Here is a 26,614-nt window from a genome sequence, read left to right as displayed (position 1 = left end):
GTTCGGATGTCGGATATTGTCCTAAGCAGATGTCCAATTGCAATTATTTATATAAAATAGGATCGAGAGACGTCAACACGCACTTAAGATTAGGGAACTCATAGAAACACATTGCCTCTTTTTCTTAGCTTCAAAATGACAAACAACTTATGAGTTGAATCGACAGTTGTTAACGTATTGTTAACAGATACGCATTTATTTTAATTTTATAAATTTCAACGGGAAGGTTTATACAAGTATGGAAGGGTTTAACTGGAAATTTACGGATGTATTGATTGTAATAATAATATTACCGAATTTAGTGTGTTCAATATGTGAAAGAAGCGAACGCTTCCCGTATTTTTTGTTTCTTGACAATAATAGAACAATGTATTTTTCTTGGAATGTGGATTACAGAGACAGCCGAATATATTTTCGCGTTTGCACGGACATGTCGCAATCACAGTGGTTTGCCATCGGCTTTTCCGACTACGGCGATTTTACCAACGCCGACATGGTTGTGTTTTGGATTGATGCTAGCGGTGTGCACCATTTTCAGGTACGTTACATTCCCCAATTACATTACGCAAAAAGGTGTTTCATACCAGCGAAATCGCCCCAAAAAGTCGGGTAGGTTTGTCGGATACACATTTTGTCATTAACCTTTTTGCAATATAACAGTTGGTTACTGTTTCAATAATTATGTTCCATTACTGAAATACTGCAAATATATATATGCATTATATTTTAGGTTTTCAAAATTGAGACATAAAATAATTTGAGTGAAAAAAGAACAACAAAAGACCCATCCAGATCTACTTCTTATCATTGTGAAAGTTGTTACCACACCGTGTCAGTCACTATTGTTCACCGAAATACCATATAAATACACATATTGCTATGTGCAGATAAAATGTTTTCTATTAAATGAATGTTATGTTTACGTGCTACAGTGGAAAACACGGAAATTAAGCAAAAAAAGTGCACGCTTAATATTAATTCAATAATTTCTCGGCAATCGAAAGTTTGAAATTGTTACCAAAACTTAGAGAACTAGTTTCAGTGTTCTGTAAATAAAATATATTCGATAAATTAGGAAGTACTGTATGAGATTCAAAGTCCGTATAAACACCAAACTATTGCTTTTTATTGAAGTCTCGATTAGAACAATTATATAATGTAAGAAGGCAAAGCATATTTAAACATTTTAAAGAGGTGTGGTGGATTGCGGCACTGTCAAACGCATTTTAGCTCACCTGTGCATAACGTGTTCATGGTGTGCTTTCATGGACGTCTTTCGTCTGTCGTGCGTCGTAAATAGTCCGTCGTGAATCGTCCGTACAGTTTACATTTTCGAAATAAATGATAAACATTTATACCTCTAAACCTCTGGGCAGATTTGAACAACGCTTCGCAAGAGTGATTCTGGTTGAATCTTTTTCAAAGTTGTTCGATTCGTTCCTGTCCGCTGCGTAGGTTGTTCACCAAACCTAAAGTATATCTTTAACCTCACCTAAAATATATTTTTAACCTCAAAACTATAGCAATCATTTGCAATGAATCAACACGGACATGGGTTATCTATTTGGCATGTCCTTTCGTAAAGTGGTTCTCTACTTAGTGTGTTCAAACTGTGCCTTAGGGTCAGGAGATCACATGATTTTTAGACACTAATATAGTAAAAAACATTTACACAAATCTTCTTTAAAACAGCAAGGTTCAGGTGTGTAAAATCGTCAAGAGTTCATCTACTTAATTTTATGCAATCCTTGGAATGTGTTCAAATTTAACCAAGTCCGAAGTATCACATTATCTATCTAAACTTGTATTGAAAATACATTTTAAAATCGTCTCCTCTAAAACCATGAAAGTCAAAGGTTTGATGATTGGAGTGTAACCTCGTTAAGTGATCCTCTGCTTAGTTTGTTTAAATGGTGCGAGGCCCCATAATGTATATTAAATTATTTATATTATTTTTAAAGAACATATCTTTAAAAACTTTCTTTCTGAAACCACAAGTCACCCTTTATTTTATTGTGTACGGTTACATTCAAAAGTGGTCATGTATAACTTTTGTTGTAATCAAAGCCATGACTGACTATACCCAACGAGTCGCATTATTGTATACTGTAAATTGTTTACAAAAACTCACACGCACGGTTAAGAGATTTATATTTGGTGTGCAACATTGTTCAGTGGACCTTTCTATGTTTGTTCGAACCATGTCCCTTGGGTAAAAACAAACAACGCCCCATGTCTCATAATTGTCTGTTTCATCTTCGCTGAATTATCAAGGCCAAAAGGTGTTGGCATATAACATCATACACTTATCTTGTACGTTTGATCAAAAATGCAATTTGGGTCAGAATCGACCTTGCCTGGGAGTGTGTGGATATTATTTAATTGCATATTAAATTATATAGCATAATAACTTTAAAACAAACTTCTCTTGAACCACAAAGCACCCATCATTGATGTTTAGTATGCAACATCAGATTGTAAGTGGCCATCAGCAAAGATTATTCAAGTCATGACAAAGGGGTTCGAAACTTGCAACGCCACATTACACAGATGAGCAATCTAAAGCAATATAATGCCATCTCTGCCTATTTATTTACACTATTTAGAACTTAGTATCGCTCTTTTTGTAAATGCCCATTGTCAAAATGGACCGACATCATGACACCAGGTACACTTTGCACCTAACATATTGTATGTTAAACTGTAAGCAGTCTTGTTGACAACTTGTTTGACTATTATTAACAAACACTATGGTGGATGTAGGCACTGTGTACTTATATTTGTGTTCATTTAACCACGAACATATTTTACGTCAAACTATGTATTAAAATTTATAATAAATGTATGTTACTTTTAAACAAAAATGCCCTACAGGATGTCCACACAGACAAAGTAGGCCGCCTGCACGTGGATGCCCAACAGGACTACATCCTGACACGTGCTCACGCGAGCAGAAGCGTGGCGAAAATATTGTTCCATCGGAAGTTTGACACCTGTGACCCGAACGACTTCCAGTTTGATGTAAATAAATGTCGTTGTGTATGCTATGACTGTAAGTTATCGACATATCATTGCTATCATATATCATATTGGTAAATCATCAATGAGTTATTTGTCAGAAAGTGAACAAAAAAGAATCAAACTAGTTTGATTTTAATTAAATATGTTGGACTGCAACGTTTTAGCAATTTGTGTTTTAAACTTCTCTTTAAATACTGGGTGGCTCTCGCTAAAACGTTTAGAGTAAATGACTTAATGACTTAATTTGTAGATGATCGTTGATAAAGAGTTTGGGCTGCGACAATTTTTAGCAGAAAAAGGGGCCTGTGTTTCCAAACTATAATATTTGGTAGACTCAGGCTTGTGTTTTCAAATCTCTTGAAGAACTGCGTGGATTTCGCTCAAACTATCACAGCAGAATTATCTTAATATTGATGATTTGGGTGGTGATTATTTTTGGCAGAAATATTTCTCTTTGTCTGTTTTTAATAGATATTATATTATATTATATTATTTGGGACAAATTGTTTTTACTTATTTTTAACCGCTTGGTTATCTCGCCCAAACTTTAAATGCTAAATGACCTTAATAGAGAACGGAATTTAGGCTGCAACACGCTAGTCACATGTTTTATATAGTGTTATGTAACAAAACGTAATGGTCTTGTACATTTTTTTATCATGCCCCAATGGATAAATTTCGAGAGCTGTGATATTTGGTTTGTCACATAACGTTATGGGCCTGTACAAAGTAAGCATAGATCAGGCTCAATGTGACAAAACTGAAATCGTCACAGGGGTAATATAATGTTTATAGATTTACGTAGCATTATCACTCCTTGCTTGACTTGAGTCCACGAGTCTCATATATTTCATTTTGATATTCGACGTCTGATAGTAGTCCACTACAAAGCTTAATAAAATCGTGCCATTGGGGTCAAAACTGGCCACGCCCAATTTAACATAGTTTCATATACTTATTAAGTAAAATAATTATGACAATCTTTTCTTTAAGTCAATACGTGTTATAAAAGGCATGTAACACTTTTAGGTGGTTCCTACTTAGCTTGTTTAAATCATGTTGTTCGGGGTCAAAATCAGCTGTTTCTGTGGCTTTGCGGTAAAAATTTCAAGTTGACCTGTATAACGAAATAACATCCCTAAAACGAAAATACACACCGCTTTAACATTTTTTAATGTTGTATCAGACTGTGGTCCTCCACCAAGATTGTTCAAAGCATGCCAAAACTGGAAATGCATTTGGGCGATTAAGATTCATCTTGACCCTCTTGTTAATGAGATGGTCGCATTACAATATACGAGAATGACGATTTCAACGCATACGAGAGCAATCGATCAGATGGATTCTTTTCATTATTTTTAAAGTATTGATTGGGCATTTGATTTGGTAACGACACAAAATCTAAACAAAGCAACATAATTTGATCTGGTCGACAGCCCCACTGGATAGAGCTGTAAATCTGGTAATGATTGGTGTAGTTTTTCAACATGTAGATATATACAATTTACATTTACTTAATACTGATGCACTAAACTTATATCATAATAAGCTTACAATTTCGCCCGATTACATGTTTGCATAAATATCTTATACCAGGTGTTAATAATATATGCAGCTGTTTTAAAATATTTATTAGTTGTTCGCGTAGCGAACAGCTAATGTTGTTACGAAACATTTCCAGTCAGTTCGGCTTATCTACGTAAAGCCTACTACCCGCCACACCTTCCGTATCCGTGCGAGAAAGAGTTGTATAATTTATGCAAGAGGCTTGAGTTCCCCAACTTTATTTATTCACAAGTGGAAACATTATGTGAATATCGTGTTAAATGGAATACTTTTGAACGGAGCTTATATAGAAAAGAATCAATAAACTATGTTTGTATTATACGTGTCGCGGAAGAAATTATTTATGAATGATTAAAATATTCCACTATCTGCTGCGTCTTCATGACGTAGTACAGGTCATTCATAATCTGAGGCTATTAATAGATTCGGGAAAACAACGCAATAGTATAAGGTTACGCTTGTTTATACTCTCAATTTATAAAACGTTTAACATGAGTTCAACAATAACTTCAGCGATACGATAGATAACAACAAAATATCTTAAACCGAATATAAAAAACAATTAAATATTACAAAAATGATCTGTTTCGTAATCTCGTTCATGCTTCTACAGCGGGGTTAAATTTGATATTTCTGGGAAAAGTTCTTTGTTCTCAACAGATAGCGACAATCTTTTGTATTTACGGGTGCTAACAACGCAAAAGTAGAAGGTTAAGCTTTGAAATAAAGTTTGCAATTTGAGTTTCTAAATAAATAAACTGAAAACAAAAGTTTAACTAGTGTGGGTTGTTTTTCACTTGTAAGTCGCATATTCACCGCATGAAATGTGTGGTATCATTGTCTACCCACTAATAAGTGTAAGTAGATAAAAGATATACTACGGGAGTGCACATCATATGTGTCCTCACATACCTTATTATGAGTATATTTCTTCACTACCGAAATATATCGTATGTTAATATTTGATTTAAAAACTTTTAAACGCATTTTTCTTTCGACACATTTAAATCACATTTTCATAGCCGCGTCATGCGAAAATGGGTCTTTTGCGTTTGGGTCTGAGGAGATGCTGTTCGCTTTAACATCACTCAATGTGTTTTGGTCTCATTATGTATCTCCTGACCAGACTGAGAGATGCGCAGACTGAGCGGGCTATATATATGATGGGCGCATATGGAATAAGATCCATTTTCGCGAATTGTAAATGGCACATTTTAAAACAATGCTTTTCGATACAAAATTTAATTCAAAATAGCAAACGTGTAAATAAGGGAAGCCTATCAAGGCGTTCAGGAACGATTTCCAGACGTGCTGACTTTGTGGTTGGATAATTAAACGATTTTCCTCTTATTGTGACACATTTTTATTTCGGTAATATTTGTTTTCTCATCTTGAAAGAAAAACTGTGTTTTTTTCGATAGTCAATTAAATATTCCTCGGACGATTTAGGGAACGAGTACTGGCCCTGAAATTCTACGAGATGGGTTTTAACACGTAATTGTAACTGGGCCACAATTTGCGTCGTTGAACATACGGAGAGTAGTCCGGAATTCCTTATACTGAACACTGCTACATCCTTTGCGCTGAGCACAGACACGCAGATGTAGCCAAAGTCCAGAGGTATTATCTCGAATCAACCTATGAAATATTCGAAATTATTCACGTGTGTCTGCTGGCGTTATGTGAAAGTCATTTAAGGTGAAAAGCTGGATAAAACAGCTATGCCGAAAAAGCGTTGACACCGTATGAACTGCTAGGGTAACAAGTAATGCATAAACAACAAAGTACGAGTCAACAGGGCTGTCTTTATGATTACCTAATTAGTGAGTAAAAAGTATTGCTCGCAGACTTATTTTTTTCCCTCTATTATCTTATTTTATATTTTGAATTTGTATATGGTGTCAAAATCAAAAGTTTAGTACAGGGAATTTTCATCATGAAATTATATCTTTCTATGCTTTCAGAACGTCCAAAAAGGGTTTATGTTGTTGTTATTTTCTCTAAGTTATCTCTATAATAAATAGGATGATAAAAATTGCATACAAATCTCAAATATGACACACTGTCGATAAATTTGAATGGTGTGTGTTCATTTCAAACTTGCGATTAATTTTGAAAAATGAGTTGCGTCTTAAATTATGCAATAGCGAACAACTTCGGTGCCTTCAGCGCTTTGATTTTTTACCCAGCCATATTATTGTACTTTTGTATAGACCGACACTATCGATTAATATATTTGTATCGATTGGATACATTGTTCTACAAAAAACAATTCGGAAACTTTATTTCATAGACGGGTACAACCCACATCACCTATCTCATGGGAGAGGGACGTATAAATGACGTTATAAGAATCGACGTCACAAAAGACGTCCACGGACTGCAGCGCGTGCAGCTCTTAAAACCAGAAATTCGGCGTGCAGTTATGCCAGAAAACACCTGGTCATTTGAAATAACAGCACCACAGGTACGTTGTTTTTTTTCTTTATAACTACAGTAAATTGTTGCTTCGGTGATTGCTGTGTTCGTTTCCCGTTCTTGGAACCCTCCATTTTCTTTACTTTCTTTTACGCGCGACACTGACATTTTAGTGGGAATATTTACTTATTTCTACGAAAAAAAAACATATTTAGAGAATATGTGGTCATTGTATGTGTGTGATTGAAAGTTTTTCACGGTTTGGTAATGTTTTAATCTTAAATTAACGCATTTCTGGAAAAAGTGTTCCTTCACAATTATTGTGTTTATGTAGGTTCGTATAAAACTAAACTGTGAACGATCTTTTGTGTTTCCTTTTGAAAACTTACTCAGTGAAAGGATTAAAATGAATAGCAGCTGTGACGTAGATATCTACACATGATAAACGTAGACAGAGTCCAAATCTGATTTCTTTACATTTCATTTTTGCTTGTTAACACACCACAACGTTTCCCAATGCCCGAACAATAATCTGAACTACCAGTAACATACGGCGCTCGGCCGCAGGTCGCCCCGCCACAGCAAGCAATAAAGCGCCTTCTATGTTCGGCTGCTCAAGTAAGACTGTTTATTTACTAACAAAAACAGAAATTGATTTAACGTATGCAATTTTGATTGGCCGTTTGTTAAGTCACGTAATATGACGTATGCAACGGACACATAACGAATGCATACGGAATTAACCGAAGATTGACACATAAGGTAAGCAAATATTCGTGCCCGGTATTTATTGACGTTTGATAACCCGAGGCTATTAAAATGTTGATCCAGGTGGCTGCCTATTTTAGATTGTATGAAATTTGGTACAAATTTCGATTATTATATTAATTAAATAATGCCCAAAATGTGCGTTTTGTGTGCATTATGTTACGCAACCTTCCCCCCTTAATTTGATTTTTTTTTATTTTATGATTTAAAATAATCTTTAAAATTGTTGAATTACGAAGTACATGAAAACATCATTCATATAAACACACATGTGATGGAAAATATGCGGATAACAATAAGATTATATTTTTTGACAAGCTGAAATAAATCATATTAGTTATTGTTATACATTGTAAATGTCAATCGAGCTGTTGTGGAGCACATCATATGTTGATCGTTGGCCATCAGTACATCAGGTGTCGTCCATGTGGTACCGAAGTTGTCGCTCGCGGCGAATACGATGTGTATTTGAAGTCACTGCCGCCGTCATGAAGATAAGCCGATTGTAGAATTGTCCGTGGCGATTGGCATGCGTTTGTTGATTCAGATCTGCTTTCCGATGTTTATATTGCGTCATCGAGTGTCGTTTCTGTTTCAATCATCGTTGTATTTGGTTTTAGCGTCAACATTTCTCTCTGGACATTAAGATTATATATTGGTCATAATGCTCACATGGTATTAACTATAGCAGTGTTTTCCCTTTGGTGGCTTAGTGTGCCAAAGTATGGTTTACTTCGGATGCGCTATCAACGCATGTCATATAGATGAACCACATGCCCCCATTCTATAGTGTTTAACATTATAAGTATTTTGTCCATTGTTGTGTCACTTGTTGTCTTTCGAAATCTTCTGGCGTTGGGTCTTCTTTAAGCAATAGAACCATGTGTTCACTCTGAGAGTAAAACACAGTGATGTCCCATGCTATCCACATTGTATGGTCTTCAATTCGTTGTGAAAGGCGTTGTTTCGCGATGTCGCTCTTCATTGGCGAAGTCTTGAAATCTCGATCATTCCTTTGCGTTGTTGTGATACAAGCATCAGTTGTTCAAAATCATGGCAAACATTTATAAATATCCCCTTTCGTTATTATTTAATATCGTCATGACAACTTGCTAGAACTTGTTAGTAAATACACCCTATATTACATCAGAGCACCCAATGCTGACGTGCACAATCTTGTGCAAAACACATGCCCAACTGTAGCAAAGTAACATGATATGCGATAGACAAATACGGGTAGTAGTCCGCTATTTTCATGAAATCATACAACAACCGTGACATGTCTTATCGAACATTTTTAAGCATTGAGTAATTAATGTGGTGTGTTATTCTGGTCTATATTGACGTTGTTTATAATTGCCATCTGTATTGGTCATCTGATATCAATCTGAAGCATGTAGCCGTTAATTAATTAATTAGATATAATTAAACGGGACCGTGCCCTATCTATCTGATCGTTTGGTCTTTCGTGTCCAATTATTTCTTGATTGTGATTCTCGGTGTATAGACATTTTACGCACGTGCAACCAGTAAATTTTGACAGGTATTCGCTACTTTATTGCCCTAGGGTATTGGACAGTGACAGACGTGCCGGTTCTTATCGTGATTTCAAAAACCTGATAAATTCAGTCAACTGCATTTACTTTGTGGTGAGACAGACAGTTTTATCTTTATATACAATCATTATCATTACTTTTATGCCTACCTATTAATATATCTCAATTTCGTGTCTTATTCTCTAAGTTATGAGAATGCCAAGGTTTTGATTTACAACCCCGGATGTTGTATGACCTCACGCCGAATTGACAACCATGCTCATATTAATTTAATGCAAAAGCATTCGCCCATCTTGCATACAAGCAAATTGCAGGATCTTTTCAGTTAAGCTTAACACGCTTACTGACAGTATTCTCTATGTAACCTTAAGTAACGGATAGCCGATTACTAGCAGACTCGTGCATCCATTAAACTTTTAAGTACCGGCCGTTTTTTTTTAGCAACTGGTAGCCGAGTAATCATAGATTCGTGCATCCATTTAACTATAAGGTACATGTAAAACAGAAATTTAATGCGCACATATAGTTAGATTTTAACTGCGCTATACGCGACAGAAAGACATTAAATTATATCCCTAAATTACATAAGACCTTCGATATAAGTATATACAAATTTACCACCATTTCATACCAATACGCAAAATACATTACATATATATTTATATTACTTTTTTTGTATTGTCTGTCTCACACATTAACCCTAATTATATTCGCAATTAACATTACTTTTCTTATGTATGTGCTAATATTCCTAATTTCTTTATTCTATTTATTCATAAAAGCATATAAAATTAATCAAGTATACTGATTTTTGTGTACGTTTCTAAATTCTCACTTATGTGCAGGTCCCTAGTGAATATCGTACATAAAATGACTCGATGCCCCAAATGTTATTCCAGGATTGTGACATGCAAAACGTATTGTCGATGTTGTGATAGAACATGCTTACTCTTCGGTAATGTACGGTGCTGCTAGGTCGTGGTACCGGACACGCAGACGACCTACTGGTGGCATGTTGCGCAGCTTCCTGTGATGAATCGGAAACACCACATCGTTAAGGTAAATTATTATAAAGAATATCCCCAAAAATCTATTGTGTATACAATAATGTAATTATCTAAAAACAAAGTTCGCCAAAGTTCAAGCGCACATCCTTTTTCAAAGAATATCGCGACATATACGCAAATATCGTCTCGAACTTCTACAACTGTAAACTACATATCTATAAAACTTCTTATTTATGGGCTAAAACTCATAAAAAAGGACATGACGGAACAACATGTGCAGTGTGACAGACCAGCTTACCAACTGACAGGGTTATTCCAGGATACCCCAACAACTTCGTTTGGGAGGTAATAAATATTGTTTTATGTTTATTTTAATTTTCATGCCCCGCCCTTTTATATCCAGTACGAAGGAGTTATACAGAAGGGCAGTGAAAACCTGGTCCACCACATGGAAGTGTTCCACTGCGAGGTGCCTAGCAATCAGATCGTCCCGTTCTACAGCGGGCCTGGCCAATCAGAAGGCAAGCCGAAGGAGCTGGAGGCGTGTCGCAAGGTGATTGGTGCGTGGGCAATGGGCGCGACGGTGAGTAAAGTGGACTCGATGGGCACCGTATGTAGACTTGGCGCCCGTCCATAGTGTTATGTCTTTTGATGAGGGTTCAATTATCAATCACGGTTCATGTGAGTTTTGTTAATTTACACTAAACCGGGCATACGTGGGTACTCCGTTGGCCTAAAGAATCAACCGTGGTAAATGTTCGTTCGTATTTGATGTTTAACATGTGCATACATCTCTTTTGTTTTTGGAGGCTAGAATTCCATGACAATCAGTATATTATACATTGTTGTATGACAACTCTGGGCTTGCAGTATGTTGACGTGCACTTTCCAATCCCTATTCTTAATAACGATCTAAAATATGTCACATAATGTATACGTATTTGACATTTTGGTTTATCCCAGGCCATGGAACTTCCCGAGGAGGCGGGGTTTCCGTTGGGAGGACCGGGTTTCTCTCCCTACGTCATGCTCGAGGTCCATTACAACAATCCGACAGCTATAAAAGGTATATAGGAACAGTAGCGTTCATATGGGTCTAATTTTTAACACACTGGTGCCTTTGACCCTCTAGTGTGTCGAAATCTCATCTGCGAAAATATTGGAAGTTCTTCTAGCGTAACAAGCCACCGTACATGGTTTCAACTGACGATTGCGTGTAACTGTAAATGTAACTGTTTTGTATGATGGCGTTTTTCACGTTATATCTAATTGTAATGATGGATGCATACACATTTATTATGTCTGTTTGCTAAAGATTAATACTGCTGTACATATCTGGAGGTCTTAGCTTAATAAAATAAACCACGGTTCTTCTCAGTGATCTCATTTACTTAAGACGTTCGCAACGTCACAGTTTCTGCTTCATTCTTTAGTTTGCCAGAAATCGCAATTGTTCGTACTTTGGCTATGATGCCTTAAAATCAACTTATCTTTTAAAGGAAAAATAGACTCTTCCGGAATTCGGTTCTTTGTGACGCCAACGTTACGTGAACATGACGCGGGGATCATGGAGCTGGGGTTAGAATACACTAATAAAATGGCGATTCCTCCCCACGAAACTCTTTTCAAACTGACTGGGTACTGCATAGAGGAATGCACAAAAGTAGTAAGCATTAAAAGTACATTTATCGAAATTAATGGAAACTATATAAATGGTTAACATACAACTAAAACCTTTCCACGTCATTTGTTTATTATTTGTTAAATGACTATTTACCTGTTACAACGATATTCATTCTTGCATGTGTTAATGTTTTTGTTATCAAACGTGCAATCTCAATTAAAATTTACTTTTTCTTTGGAAGAAATACAGTATATATTCATTCTTAAATAAACCTGTTTACTTTCAAGTGTCAACAAAATGAATCAATTTCGCTGATAAACAAAAAACATTTACCGTAGAATATAAGTGATTTGTCCTTGAAGTTTAGTATCAGAAATCAAATAATAAACACATTGCCTATAATAAGCACTAGTTTTAAGCCCCGAAATACGCTTGAAGAACGCCATTGTACATTAAATTAATCATAAATTAATTAAATAAACCAGGGCTTACCGGAATCTGGCATTTTCATCTACGCTTCCCAGCTGCACACTCATTTGACGGGACGCCGCGTCTACACGAAGCACGTGCGCTTAGGACAAGAACTTCCGGAGCTCAACCGTGACAACCACTACAGCCCGCACTTCCAAGAGATCCGAAGGCTTCCGAAGCCCGTCAGAGTACTTCCGGTATGACGTGTATATAGCCTGTATATTAAATACAACTTTATTTATGGTTATCGGCATAAACATAAAATTATTGTGCTTTTAAACTCCCGATATTAATTTTCATTTTTACTCACAATGTATACAATATTACCGTTTACACAAACTTATACGTTATTCAACATTTCAGGGGGACGCGCTGATCACGACGTGTGAAGATACAACTCTCAACAGAGACAACGCTACCATCGTAAGGCTACTCTAATCGAAATTGACCGATCAATATGTTGCAATGTAGTGAACACATGAACGTGTTAAATTTGTTTGATTTTTATGTCCCCCACCACTTTAAAGAGTGACATATTGTTTTTGTCCTGTCTGTTGGTTTGTTGCTCTGTTTGTGTGTTTGTTTGTTTGCGTCAAACTTGAACATTTGCCATAACTTTTGCAATAGTGAAGATAGCAGCTTCATATTTGGCAAGCATGTGTATATCGGAGTGGTGAAACGTCAAGGTCAAGGTCATCCTTCAAGGTCAAAGGTCACATATATGGGGATATAGTGTTTCACAAACACATCTTGTTTAGTCTAATTGCACTATCTAAGAGCCAATCAATAGTGTCCCTGCTCCGCAAACAACGTCTGACACCAGCGACCAATAAAGTTGGTAAGTGCGATAATTATTATTTTTTTATCGACGGTCATTGCATAGTATTAAATTTAGATTCGATGCCTTCATTATAAGAAATTTTTAAGTTCTAGTAAATTGATAATCGTGGAAATAACACGCGAATCTTTGCAAATTGATATCGTTTCAGGTTTTGGAGTTTCGCAAAATACACGTATCAATATTTAGCGCTTATCCATTACGTATTTATGTGGAAATGTCTTCAGGGCCTTTCACCCGATTCGTAAGTTGTTTTTGTAGTACGGCCCTATATGACATTCCCAATGCAAATAACCTCCATTTGTAGGGTGGGTTCGCTATCACGGATGAGATGTGCGTGAACTACGTGCACTATTATCCTGTGGCGGCCCTGGAGGTCTGCAAGAGCTCCGTGGAAACACGGGCGCTCAACGACTTCTTCGCCTTCGTCAACAAGTGAGTACTGAAAACGGATAATGCTATACAGCTGAACATGGTCGTCTTCTCTGCTACGGGTCATTATTGCTGCAACTTTTTAAAATTATCTTCCTTAATTGGGTAGGTTCTAATTATTCTAATTGGTGTCTACGCTGCTGGATCTGTAACAAGTAAGTTCAAGTATAATTATGTATGATATAATAGAAATCAACATTTGAAGATGCAATATTCCTGTTTTCTGTGAAATAACGCACGAAATCACAATTGCCTAGGTAGGCAATTAAACGTTTGTGCGTGGATAAATATATATATGCAGATTGTCTACCTTGTCCGAATGTTGATATAATTTTGTATCAAAACAAAACGCTTGTTGGACTGCATGGTACTGATTTGTATCGTTTATATAATAATAAGTATTATTATACCTCGATTTTATTCACAATGCTAAATTTCCATAGGCCATCGTGACATAGAAATACTGTGAGACCCAGCGGTAAAAAATTACTGTCCACAAAATATTGTCGCCCGCTCCAAAAAATACTGTCGCCCGCTACCTTAGCAATCACGCCTCGGTTGACAGTATTTCCTCAAGTTGACAAAATGTCGGTCGACCTGTCACATAGTTACAAACATAGTTACATAGTAGATTCTGGTAGAAGGGATTTACTCCTGGGACACCAGCTCTTCGTTTTCGTCAATATAATGGATGTTCAGCCCCATAACGACTGTTGACTTGTAATTGTACTTGATCTCTTGATCATCCAGAATCAGTCAAGTCTACTTTCAAAAGCTCTTACTGATTGCGCATTAACTATACTAGGTGGTAAACTATGCCAAATGTCAACTGTTCTAAAACTAGAGGAGTGCTTTATATATTTAATCGTGCCCTTTTCTTAAATAACATTTGTTCATGTCCTCTTGTTCTGTCTGATGTAATATCACTTCTTTTGCTGAAAAGTTCTTCTGTGTTATAATCGTATTTCAGAATATTGGATGCTTCAATCATATTTCCAAGTATGCGTCTGTAGGTTTTTGTTGGCAATCTTAGAGTTCTCAGTCTTTCCTCATACGGCATGTCTTTAAATCATGGCACAAGCTTCATAGCATGTTTCTGCACATTTTCAAGCATATCGATATGTTTTCGTTTATATGGTGCCCATACTTGATTCGCATATTCAATGTGAGGCCTGACTAAACTTTTATATAGCATTACAAAGGTGTCACTGTCTATGTGTTCAAAAGACCTTCGTATAACGCCCAGCACTGAGTTTGCTTTATTGACGTTTCTAAAATATGCTCTTCAAAGTTCAGCTTGTTGTCTATGATAACTCCAATGTCCTTTTCAGATTTTGATTTTTCTCCATTGGTTCAAATTCTTCAGCTAAAGTATAGTCATATTTCACACTTTCTTTCTTGTTACCTATTGCCATCATTTTACACTTTTGTGGATTTCCCAGTTTATACCAGGGTAATTAAAGTCGCCCACAGTAAGAAAATGGCTGTTTTTACCTGATATAATTTTAAATAAACCATTTAGACTGCGATTGTTTTCATCACTTAAGCTTGGACTCCTGTATAGAGAAGTAAATAATAATGTATCCCTCTTTGAAAGTTCAACTTCAACACATAAGTACTCGCAAAAGTTTGTTTCAAAAGAAATTGGAGAGAATTTCACACTACAATGTATATATAAAAGAGAGCCTCTTCCTGGATCAACTTTGTTTAAGTTTACACTCAAAAGTTCGTAGTCAACTATATTCTGCTAAGTTTCTCTCAAATCTAAAGTTTTTTGGTCTTACCTCCTGATAGCAGGTTAAATCTCACAATCTTCCAATTTCATTTTCAGTTCAGTTAACTTTTCATTTGATAAAATATCAACATTTGTACACGAAACAATAAACTTTTCCAACATATTTACAGTTCTGGTATGTACATTTGTTTAGTATTTTTCTGGTACTTGCTTTCATTATCTATCCTGGGTGAAGATGACCCTTTTCCACGCCTTCGCCTGTTTTCTTTCCTTTCCGGACCTTTGTCATCTTCCTGTCCCATACTGGACCTCTGACCAGATATTGAAAATGTTCATCGCCATCTGTCTTTGTTTTTGCCTCTTTCCTTAGTTGAGCATCTTTCAATATTTCCTCTTTGTTCATATCATGCTCCATTCCAATCTTTTTCAAATAATCGTCCTCTGAAAATAGGAGTTTATATGCATTTTTCATCATATTGGCTTTTGCACTTTCCGATAAAGTAGCAACAAAACTCTAAGTACTTTCACTTCTTCACCTTGAACTTTCTTAATGACATCTTTCTTACCGTGCCGATTAACTGATATGATATCAGTATCACACAAAACAGCTCCAATTTCTTTGGCTATATTTTTCTGTTCGATTTTGTCACTTACAATTCTCTTATTTTTTAAATTACCCTCACATTCCTTCACATTATAAAATACAATGTCAGACATGTAATATTTATATATTACATACCATTGATTAATATATGGAGTGACATATACTTTACAAATTAACATCAAATGAAATGTTCTAATTAGTACAGTATGCCTGTATAAAAGAATCAAAAGAATACTAGTTTATACTATTATGTCATTGTTTGCATCAGCGCATGTTTTCCAGATGGGACCTTGACCCCACAAACCCGAAAGCCGGGGACCGGGCAAACTACCAGTCTATCCGCTGGACGCCGCTCACGTCTCTACTCTTGAAGACGCTTTACCGCACATCCCCTATCTCCATGCAGTGTAACAAGTCTGACGGGTCCAGATTTCCTGTAAATTGCCGTTTTGTAAATGTGATTTGATAACACACAAACTAATTCCAAAAGTTTATATTTTCTTTGCAACAACTGTTTAACCCTTTTTGATTTACTTGAAAACGAAAGTCGCCATTCATTTCCGCTGCTAGAATCACGTGCTCTTGAACCCGGCTTAGCAGTGAATTACACTGACAGAGCCAGGCACAGAATCATCCAATCAACAACAACTACGATGTAAATAAATGTAAAATACTTACTCATTCTGATTGTATTGGAAGTAGTTAAAAGGGGTAAGTGGTTGCATATGCATGCATTGTGTGACACGACTGATTGTTTAAAAGAATAGGACGCGAGATATCGATTAAGGGGAGAAAACTCAAAAATGTTGTTTGAGAGTTTGTTCTAGATTTAATCTTATGGACAAACAGGCTCGAAATATTGCTTGGTTATCGGCCGACTGTGAGTAAACGGCTGGACAGATCTCTTTGAAGTAATTTTTTTAAAGGTTGTCCAATTGCCCATAAGAGAACCAAGGGATGCTTTGGATTAAAGATATTTTTGCGGCCCGCGAAGACAGGTCTATGATAAATTCTAGATAATGACCTTGTTATGATTCCAATATCAGAGGGTGGGGATTTTTTCATGGCTCTTTGTCAGTTTTTCTCTCATCAAACATGATTTTATATATTTATTTGAATATATTGGGCTCCTGGGCCCATATACTAACCAGGGTACGTTACTTCCACCTGTGTTGTATCACAGAAGACTAAATTCAATTGTAAATACTTCAGGTCCCAGTTCTACTGATCATTCGAGCGGAATAAATATGGTTCAGTGTACACCTTTGGTTGTAATAAAGTTTCCAATGAAGTTTAATCAAGTCACGTCGGTACTTACATAGACAAGGCCGAATGGTGTGTGCATTTAAAATGCATTGTTAAGGAATCGTCAAAAAGCCAAATATTTCAGCGAAATATATCTAGTTACAAATAAATTTGGTAATAAGAAACACTTATATGTTTCTCTTGTTGAGCATTATAACACCTGCAACTTTTCAAAATGATACCACGTTATTTTGTTCACAAGAAGTCCTGACGTTAATATTTAATTTGTAATATTTGTGTAAGTTGACATTATTTACGTTGAACTCAACTTCTTTCTGATGTTAACTGGGTACATATCATATATGAAGTACCTAAAGAATATCTTCGCTCTTGTTTTTTTTGTTGCAGGGAAGAGCTTGGGAGCATTCGACGAAACCTATCATAACGCTGCCATTAGAGCCGCCGACTCGGGTCTGTGGCGCTAGGGACTCGATTTGAAAAATAACAAACAATATCAGCTCCTCTATGAAATGGACATGACCAGAAGCAATAAACACATTTCTATCATTAAACACTAGTTTTATTATTTGCGTTTTAACCACAACTTTGACACAGTCTTATATGTACGTTCGTCCTTAACAATCACAAAGCTTAGCTTTTCATGCAGTCAGTTGGTTGTGTGTTATTTAAACATGCACATGGTCATTTTCATACACGATGTGTCAGCTAATGTGTATGTGACGCTAAATGTCTTTCTGATCTTATATCTAGATAAATCTCGAGCTCAGTCTTAACTGAAACTATTGATCAGAATTCTTGTCATATTTGAGATTAGACAATTTAATAAATACTTAGACTAAGTTTAAACTTCAGAATGTTTGTAGTTGCTATCCAGACATAATTGCCTCCTTATTTATGCAATTTCACTGAATAAAGTAAGGTCGGCTATGTCATTTACAATCATATTATTTCAGTCTCAAAGTTGAACTTAACTATGATCAAACTTGAGAAGATTCTTAGTCTCAGTTGAGTAAAATCTAAAGTTTGAGACACAAACATTAGTGGGAGGTTAAGTCTGAATGTTCTAAATGTTCGTAGCTGAGGGGCCTGGCGACATTAGATCTATACATCCCTGAAACATAGCACTACAATCAGGTATATGAATTAGTGTCATGATTTTATTCCGATCACATATTGCATTACAATCATAAATAAAACCGACTTAAAATGAACAACATCGTCAAACTAGCATTACAATAATCTATAGACAATTAATAATTCATTGCAAAATCTGATATGGATAAGTCATAGATCGTCGTATAAATTCATCCCGCACCTTCTACTTTGGACAGTTAAACTGCTTGAAGTAACAGGTCACTAGTTATGGAATGACCCATTTACACACGTTTTAATTATCTTACATTTAAAGTAGGGTAATGTACAATTTGAGAACCTATACTTGTAAACTTGGCCATATTGGTATATTGGTTTATCTTTGTATTGCAGATGACTGCAGCTTTTTTTTAAAGTGTATACAAGAAACATCGCAAGTCTATAAAAACAGGATTTCAACGTTGGATTTATTAATTTAAATAATTGGTGCAATCCCAAACTAGGTCTGTAGTCAAGCTACGTACAAACAAAGCTTTAGCTCAACTCCTACATCCAAACCAAGCTCTCGAGCGAAAAACACTTTTTCTTTTTTAAGTAACACTGACCTTGACCTTTATCCAACTCATCCCAAATGCATTCCAAGTGAAATATACTTATCTAGAAAACTTCAGTTTAATAACTCCATCTAAATTCAGGTTGAGAGTATGCCATTTATTATTTTTAAGTAAGTAACTTTGACTTTGAACTAACACGCCAAAAATACAATCCCAAGTTAAGTCTATATGCAAGCTTTCTTTATCCAACATTTAATCAAGATTGGTTAATGCAAACTCAAGCTATTGGCCAGAAACAAAATATTTGCTGTTTTTCTAGTTTAAGTAACAGTGCCCTTTACCAGACTGGACCCAAATGTATTCTCAAGCTAGGTCGCTAAGTAAACTACCTACACAAAAATATCAATATAATATTTCCCGCAAAACTACAGTTATTTAACAGAAAATGTCTTCCTATTTTTAGGAATGGTGACCTTGACATTGACCTTGACCCAACACATCCTAAATACATTCCAAAAGCTGGATTTCTATGCAAGCTTTTTATATTTAAAGATTTATTAAATGATAACTAAAGTTATAAACCGAAAACACCTGTTTGATGCAGCCACCATTTCGTTGTGTATGCAATCAAAATTAACAACATGTGTAAAACTTAATTAACTACAAGTATACCTCAAACAATACATGTGATATAGTGCAAACAGTTTATACCATTCTTACAATGTTATACAAATGCATAGAACCACATACAAACAGAAATGCAACACCAACAAACGTCATAACAAAAATAAAACACAGAATAAAGAATCATCGAAAGTTGAAAGGTCATTGCTTCAGGCCAGGCAAACAAGTAGAAGAATGATATAATTGTCTTCCCGCATCCTGTTAACACCAATGAACCATTAGAACACCGCGACAACATGAAATGAAATTATATGTTATGAACATTTCAAAGCACTTTATTAGTTGACATATGAGCTCATTTTCCTTTCTAGCAACACAGGTAACATAACTTACCAAATATACTGAAACATAAAATCGTTACCATTACTACACACTGACAACAGAAAGTTAACCATACCATGTCTTAAAATGCACTGTAAAAATCAAAACAATTATGACATATTGATCAGAACATAAGACGATGTAACGGGTCAGCACGCATCAAGAATACAGTTTGTCAACCGGTTCCGGATAATCAGCAGTTCCGATTACTTTGTATTTAATTTTCCATAATGCCCCAATAAAAACAAAATGATAAGTGTCCAAGGTATACATTAGGTAAAGGAATTAATTAACAAAGTTTTAGCAAGAAAGCTTTTGTATTATGCTTACAGGGGGATAAATGCAGCAAAAAGTTAATCGGAACAGATTGAATGAGTTATGTTTTGAAATGTGCATACGGATATAAAAGGCTTTATTATTTTTAAATAAACATTTTGCTGATTGAAAACAAATACCATGGTAACGTTTGGAAATACTAATTCTTTTAGCTGAATGATTTTTTATAATTTTCCGAAGAATGAACTTTAATAGCTATTTTTGACAAAAAACTGCATATGCCGTGTGGCCTAACCTGTTATCATACAAATCAATTTTACCCTTTATTTTTACGTCTTCTCACATTGACACTAAATCCCGAAAGAAATTTAATTTAAACAAATAGTATTTGTTAGACATAAATTCTCTTTTAATTTCGTGGGTTGGCTCAACCACGTAATGAAATTTGTAAAGAAATCAACAAATATTTTTTAAAATCCACAATCAAATACAATAAATCCACAATATTCGACTAATTGATTAAGCCTGTGTATTTTGTTAAGATTTTATACAGGAATATAATACATATTTTGTTATGATTATATGCCGCAATATATTACATATTTTGTTACATATTTTGTTAAGATTTTATTCCGGAATATAGTACATATTTCAATAAGATTTTGTACTGGAATATATAACATGTTTTGTTAAGATTTTATACCGAAATATAGTACAAATTGTGTTAAGATTTTAGACCGAAATATAGAACATATATTGTTAAGCTTTTCTTCAGGTATAGCATACGTTATTAATATTTTATACAACATGTATGCATTACACGTTTTTTAGGATTTTTAAAGGCGTAAAATACAAGATCTGACCTGTTGTAACTGCTGCCACTCCTCCTGTTCTTTCTTGGCTTGCTCTTGTCGAGCCTAGCAATGTTAATAACAGAACAAGCCCAATGTGATTAGTGCTAATAATAATATAAATACAAGAACCAGTAAAGTACAAGTCTTCATAATGCATTTTATATTAATGCTAAAACAAGAAAATAATTCAAGCATATGTACAAATATCCACAGTGCAATTATTAATGCAAAAACAATAAAAATCAGACTTTCATGTGTAGAAGTATTCATATATGAATGAATAGACAATAACATAAGAACCAGTCAATTATGGGTAGAAGTATTCAATTAAATGCAAAGACAAGAACCCAGCAATTATCAGTTAAAGCATTTATAATACATTCATTAAGGAAAGTACACGAAGCAATCAAGTATGGGTAGAAGTATTCATGATGCTTTTATTTGTGCAAATACAAAAACCTATCAATTTTAAATTAAATTATTCATAATGCATGTTTAATAGTGAAAAATTTATCTAGAGGCCATAACTATTCAGAAGTAGGTTAAAAACCAAATTACTTCGTTTTTTTCAGCTGTGACAATTTAAGAGAAATATTTTTTGTTTTTACACAGTAGTTAATTACACAAAATGTGGGAATTATAAATTATTAAAGGACAAAACTGACAAAGGGCCATAATTCTGCCAAATCAGGCGACAGCCCAAATTCCTTCCTTCTAGTAAAATAACATACATATTAAGGTGATTCAGCCGTTAAAATTTCTGCAAAATCTGCCCACTTGTTACAGATACATTAAGTACACAAACATTTTTTACTTGAATACTTAAAGACAAGTGCAATGCTTAAGGCTCCAACTTTAATGGGGGAGGGTGGTGGAATATGTCACAAACGCTAACATTTGTCAAAACAGTCTCCTTACAAAAGCCCCCCCCCCCCCCCACCATAGTCATCAACTGGTGACAGACAAACCCCTTCATCTCATCCCCAGCACAGACCTGTGAAAACAGCTCCTGTTGCTGCCGTAACAGCTCCTCCTCTAGGATGCCGAGTTTTTCGAGCCTTGTGCTCTTACGGCGACGTTTGGCTGCCGCTGCCTTCGCCTCCCGCAGTGCCCCCGTAGCATCTTCCTTGTAGGCCCCAAACCCGAGGCTGTCAAGAGCTGGAATAACAGGAATGGATATCAAAATATATGCCAAGCAGTGAGTAGGGATTTCATTTTCCTACTATTTATTTCATAGCAATATGTTGGAGTGACGCCAGCATAAACTCAGCAAAAATCAGTCATAACTCTACATGTCCATAAACGGGGGTCCAAAGTTGTACGAGAATATGCCAGTGTGTGTTTGTTCGGGTAAACATTTCAATAAAACCGGAACCAAAAATCTGCATAGGTAAAGTGCCACCCCAATTTTATTCATCATTGGATTTTGTGACAACTAATTTGTTTAATATTCATACCTGATTTTAAAATCGCGATATTTCAGTTCTTATATCAGTGACTAACAATTTGATGAATATTAATTATCCATCATACAGTTATTGCCAATATTGACGACAATGCGTTTAAGAATTTATAACACAAATGTAAGCCATTTTGAAAAATATACAGGAAGTAAGTTAATTGAAACTATGCAGACTTTCTAAGGAAGGTAAACTCACTATGGCTTTTCAACAACAGGCCAAGTAATTACGATTGCCGATCGGGATATAGCATGAGTAAATCATATATTCAATTGATGCACAACGCCCACCGCTATAATTGTTAACTCTGCGGTCATTTTCGGTCAAACAATCAAGCGATAGAGTTATGCACATGTTGTTATATAATTGGATGATTGCTACTAAGCAACAAGCCACGATTGGTTTTGCATGTCGGTCTCTAGACCAAGGACGCCAATTTTATCTGAGAGACAGATGTTATTGTATGACCCTTGACTCTTTGTTTACAATTTTACAGTGTATTTATTTAACAACCTAATCAAGTCACAAGTATCTATTAGCCTGTGTATAATAAAACCCAAAATTTATTTTTGGACAAGTCATTTGTCACAAAATAATTATGTAGGTCAATAAAGATATCGAAGTAGCTTACACATTTAAATCCCGCAGATGATCTTAAATCCAAAACTTCGAAACATTGAAAATAACGAAAAAAAAAAAATAAGAATTGCTAAAATACAAATGAGAACCTAACCAACAGACACAGAAAACACAAAATATAAATAAGGTTGACCATTTAAATACACATGTTGATTTATTTTGAATTTTGTTTTCACTTTCTCCCGAAATCAAGAGATCAGTTTCTTAGAGCATATGAACTGTACACGATGGGTACAAAGCAGGACAGGTTTATCAACAAAGGTCTCAACATGATACAGCATATACAGGTAAGGGGGTCTTTAATTTTAACAAACCTTAAGAATACTGGGGGTTACTCTACCATTTGCTGTGCATTAGCAAATTTTACGAAAATAAATGCCATTTTGACATAATTTTTTCTCATAAACCCGATCAAATATCCAAACTAACAAGAATGCATATGGTAAATTGGCTAAAGGCACTTTTATAGCCATGTTGAGCCCTGACCTTCCAGCACATGTTCAGGTGAGATGGTCGTCTTCATCTGTTTGTTGCAGATGCCATTGGCTTCTGTGGATACAAGGTGAATGAATTCAGTACAGCAGTTGAAAATTAGCTCCCTTGCATCGTTGGCAACACGCACATTTGAAATCATCTGAAATAACAACACGCAAATTGGGTATCACTTGCAATAACAATATGCAATTCGGTTATCACCTGAAATAGCAACACACACATTGGGTATCACCTGCAATAACAATACTAATTATCAATAATGATAATGTGTTAAGCCCAAATGCAAAAACCTTCTTGGTTAGAGGGAGAAATTTTATAATTCAATGCTAAGTCAATGGTTTTCAATTGACACTCATTTTGATTTTTTGATTTTTTATTTTCAAAAATTTTATTTTTGACTCTTCATTTCTACAATAATAATGCAATTAAAATAATCGCACAATCTTACCATATCTTAGAGTTGTGGGCCTTTAGGCCAGTTTTAAGTCTTGACTTTGCGAGTCTATGAAACTCACTGGGTAGTAATTTATGCTTACCTCATTGAGCATCTTGTTGATAGAGTTCATCATCATCTCGATAATCACCCATTTCAGTGAAGCAGTGAGCACACTCTCACATTAGACACAGGTTTTGCTTGTCCGTCAAAAGGTATTCTGATGAAGCTCAAACATGAAAATCATGAGCTGGTGAGTGACATATTTTTTACAAATAAGCATCAAATAAAATGTAATAATTAATACAGTATATAAGAATAAAAAGAATACTATTTTATACTATCCTGTTGTTGTTTGCATCAGCGTCTATTTTCCAGATGGGACCTTGACCTCACAAACCCTAGGGCCGGAGACCGGGCAAACTACCAGTCAATCCGTTAGACCCCGCTCACGTCTCTACTCTTAAAGACGTTAACCGCACATCCCCTATTGCCATGCAATGTAACATGTCTGACGGGTTCAGATTTCCCGTCAATTGCCCTTATGCAAATTTGAGTTGATTACAATGAAAAAGCCGATCGCTGCTGAAAATTGTTTTAAAAGAATTGCGACTGGTAACGAGGATATAAGTAAACGGATGGATGCTCACCAACCTGTAATAAAAATTTAGAAATCCCCATAGTCACAAAAACGAAACGTCCTTTCAGCGTCCAGAAGGTTTCGTTGGATTCTTGTTCCTGAGATTAGAACAAAGCAGCAAAAATATTCTATCGACATGGTCAATTTTTGGATAGCTTCTCGTTGGACCAGTGAATACCTTATCCTAATAATGGACATGAGAGCTACAGTAAATCAGTCGAATTTAAAACACGTTGGTTTCCTCTGCATATACAAGGTGCAGAATCAATGGGATTTTCAGGGGTTAACACACGGGCTGGATGGAATGTGAACACACCGTTAAGAACTTTATTTTTGCAATTATCTCAAGTTATTGAAATTCATTTGCAAAAATCTTTAGTCAGTTTTTCTAGCAGTTTGTGTTGATATCTTACGGTAAAGAATAAGTCCTTCAAAACGTCTGAAATCGCTGACAAAATTTTACGTTGCGTGAAGCAAACCCGTATAAATGAATGCAGTACACATAAAATATTTGAACAAGAACACATTTCTATTAAATAAAGTAATTCTGATGTAGCATTGCCATAAGCAGCATAAGAATCTGTCTTTTATGCACTAGTTGAAATTGTTAAGAAAACTTGTTTTATATAGTTATTAAAAAAACACCACTTACCGGTTCCCACAAAGTCACGTGACCCTGCGCCCTGAATATGGACATGAACAAATATCTAACCGGTTATCCCTGTTATTCAGTATAGCTGTAACTTATCAAAAATACTCGACTCATTATTAAATTCATTTATAAGGAACACTTATTTGTATGTGTCTCCATTGCCGAGCATTATTATACCTGCAACTTTTTAAAATGATGTCCAGTAATGTCTTTAAAAGAAACACTGATGTTATTTTTTAACTATTCATAGTTTTGTAATGTAACGTTATTTACGTTGAATACCGATTCTTTCTAGCGTACACTGAATACATATCATATATGAATACCCATATAATGTTTTTGCCATTGGTCTTTCTTGTTTCAGGGCAAATATCGGGAGCATTCGAGGCAAACTGTCATCACTCCGTTAGAACCACCGGGTCGTGGCTATGGCGCCAGGGACTTGATTTAAACAATTCAGTAGCACATAAGACATGCAAATGAACATCAGCAAAAACATATTGCTTAACATAAACGCTTTACTTACAATGTTTTAACGATTGCGTTTTAACCCCAGACAACTTGGGCACAGTCTAATACAAACAGTCGACCTAAACGCTCACAAAGCTTAGCTTTTGTCATTTTAACACGTGCATAGCTACTGTTATAATGATGTGTCAGCTAATTTGTATGTGGTGTTAAATGTATTTGTATCTAACATTCCTGTAATTCATGCAAGTATTGCACCATGACAAGGCCAATATATGAGTGAATTACGAGATAAGTATTGATGCAAAGCATCAAAGGGCGTCGGGAATTTTTAGTGTAAAAGGCACTCGATGAAGTTACATGGAACGATTTTTTTCTACTGTAAATATGTATATATTGGCCGATTATTTTAAACAAAATAGGAAAAGATACTGGTATAACCATTTTCTATGATTTTGTGTTATAACCCTCAAATAACCATTATCTATGATTCTGTGTTGTAAACCCCAAATATTTCATTGTTCATTTTATTTACACTGGTTTCCTTTTTTACTGGCATCCGTGTGCATTTTCATTAATGAAACAGAACTGTGTAGGTTTTAAAACATCTGCTTCATCTTGTAAGCGTAATTTCATATTTTTCTCAACTTCAAGGGGAGATGATTCTGAACTTATTCTTACGTTGCTCATTTACGATAGGGATTGAGTACTCATTGATATAAAACACTGTAAAAGTTTTA

The 26,614-nt window shown here is 35.4% G+C and overlaps 1 protein-coding gene and 1 pseudogene across 1 annotated transcript; one reads left to right on the top strand and one right to left on the bottom strand.

Annotated features, from left to right (window-relative positions):
* Nucleotides 1–430: 430 nt before the first annotated feature.
* Nucleotides 431–17,857, top strand: LOC127839781 (dopamine beta-hydroxylase-like). Its single transcript, XM_052368166.1, has 12 exons — nt 431–538; nt 2,875–3,021; nt 6,881–7,054; nt 10,305–10,388; nt 10,740–10,919; nt 11,300–11,402; nt 11,836–12,002; nt 12,446–12,628; nt 12,795–12,854; nt 13,577–13,704; nt 16,323–16,476; nt 17,694–17,857. The coding sequence occupies exons 1-12, from the start codon at nt 431–433 to the stop codon at nt 17,781–17,783; spliced, it is 1,578 nt and encodes a 525-aa protein (XP_052224126.1). The 3' UTR covers nt 17,784–17,857.
* A 3,139-nt stretch (nt 17,858–20,996) lies between these two features.
* Nucleotides 20,997–24,269, bottom strand: LOC127839300 (protein Dr1-like; annotated as a pseudogene).
* Nucleotides 24,270–26,614: the final 2,345 nt, after the last annotated feature.

The sequence above is a fragment of the Dreissena polymorpha genome, chromosome 7 (genome assembly GCF_020536995.1).
Source record: "Dreissena polymorpha isolate Duluth1 chromosome 7, UMN_Dpol_1.0, whole genome shotgun sequence".
NCBI lineage: Eukaryota > Metazoa > Mollusca > Bivalvia > Myida > Dreissenidae > Dreissena > Dreissena polymorpha.
This window is presented reverse-complemented; position numbering and strand designations above follow the sequence as displayed.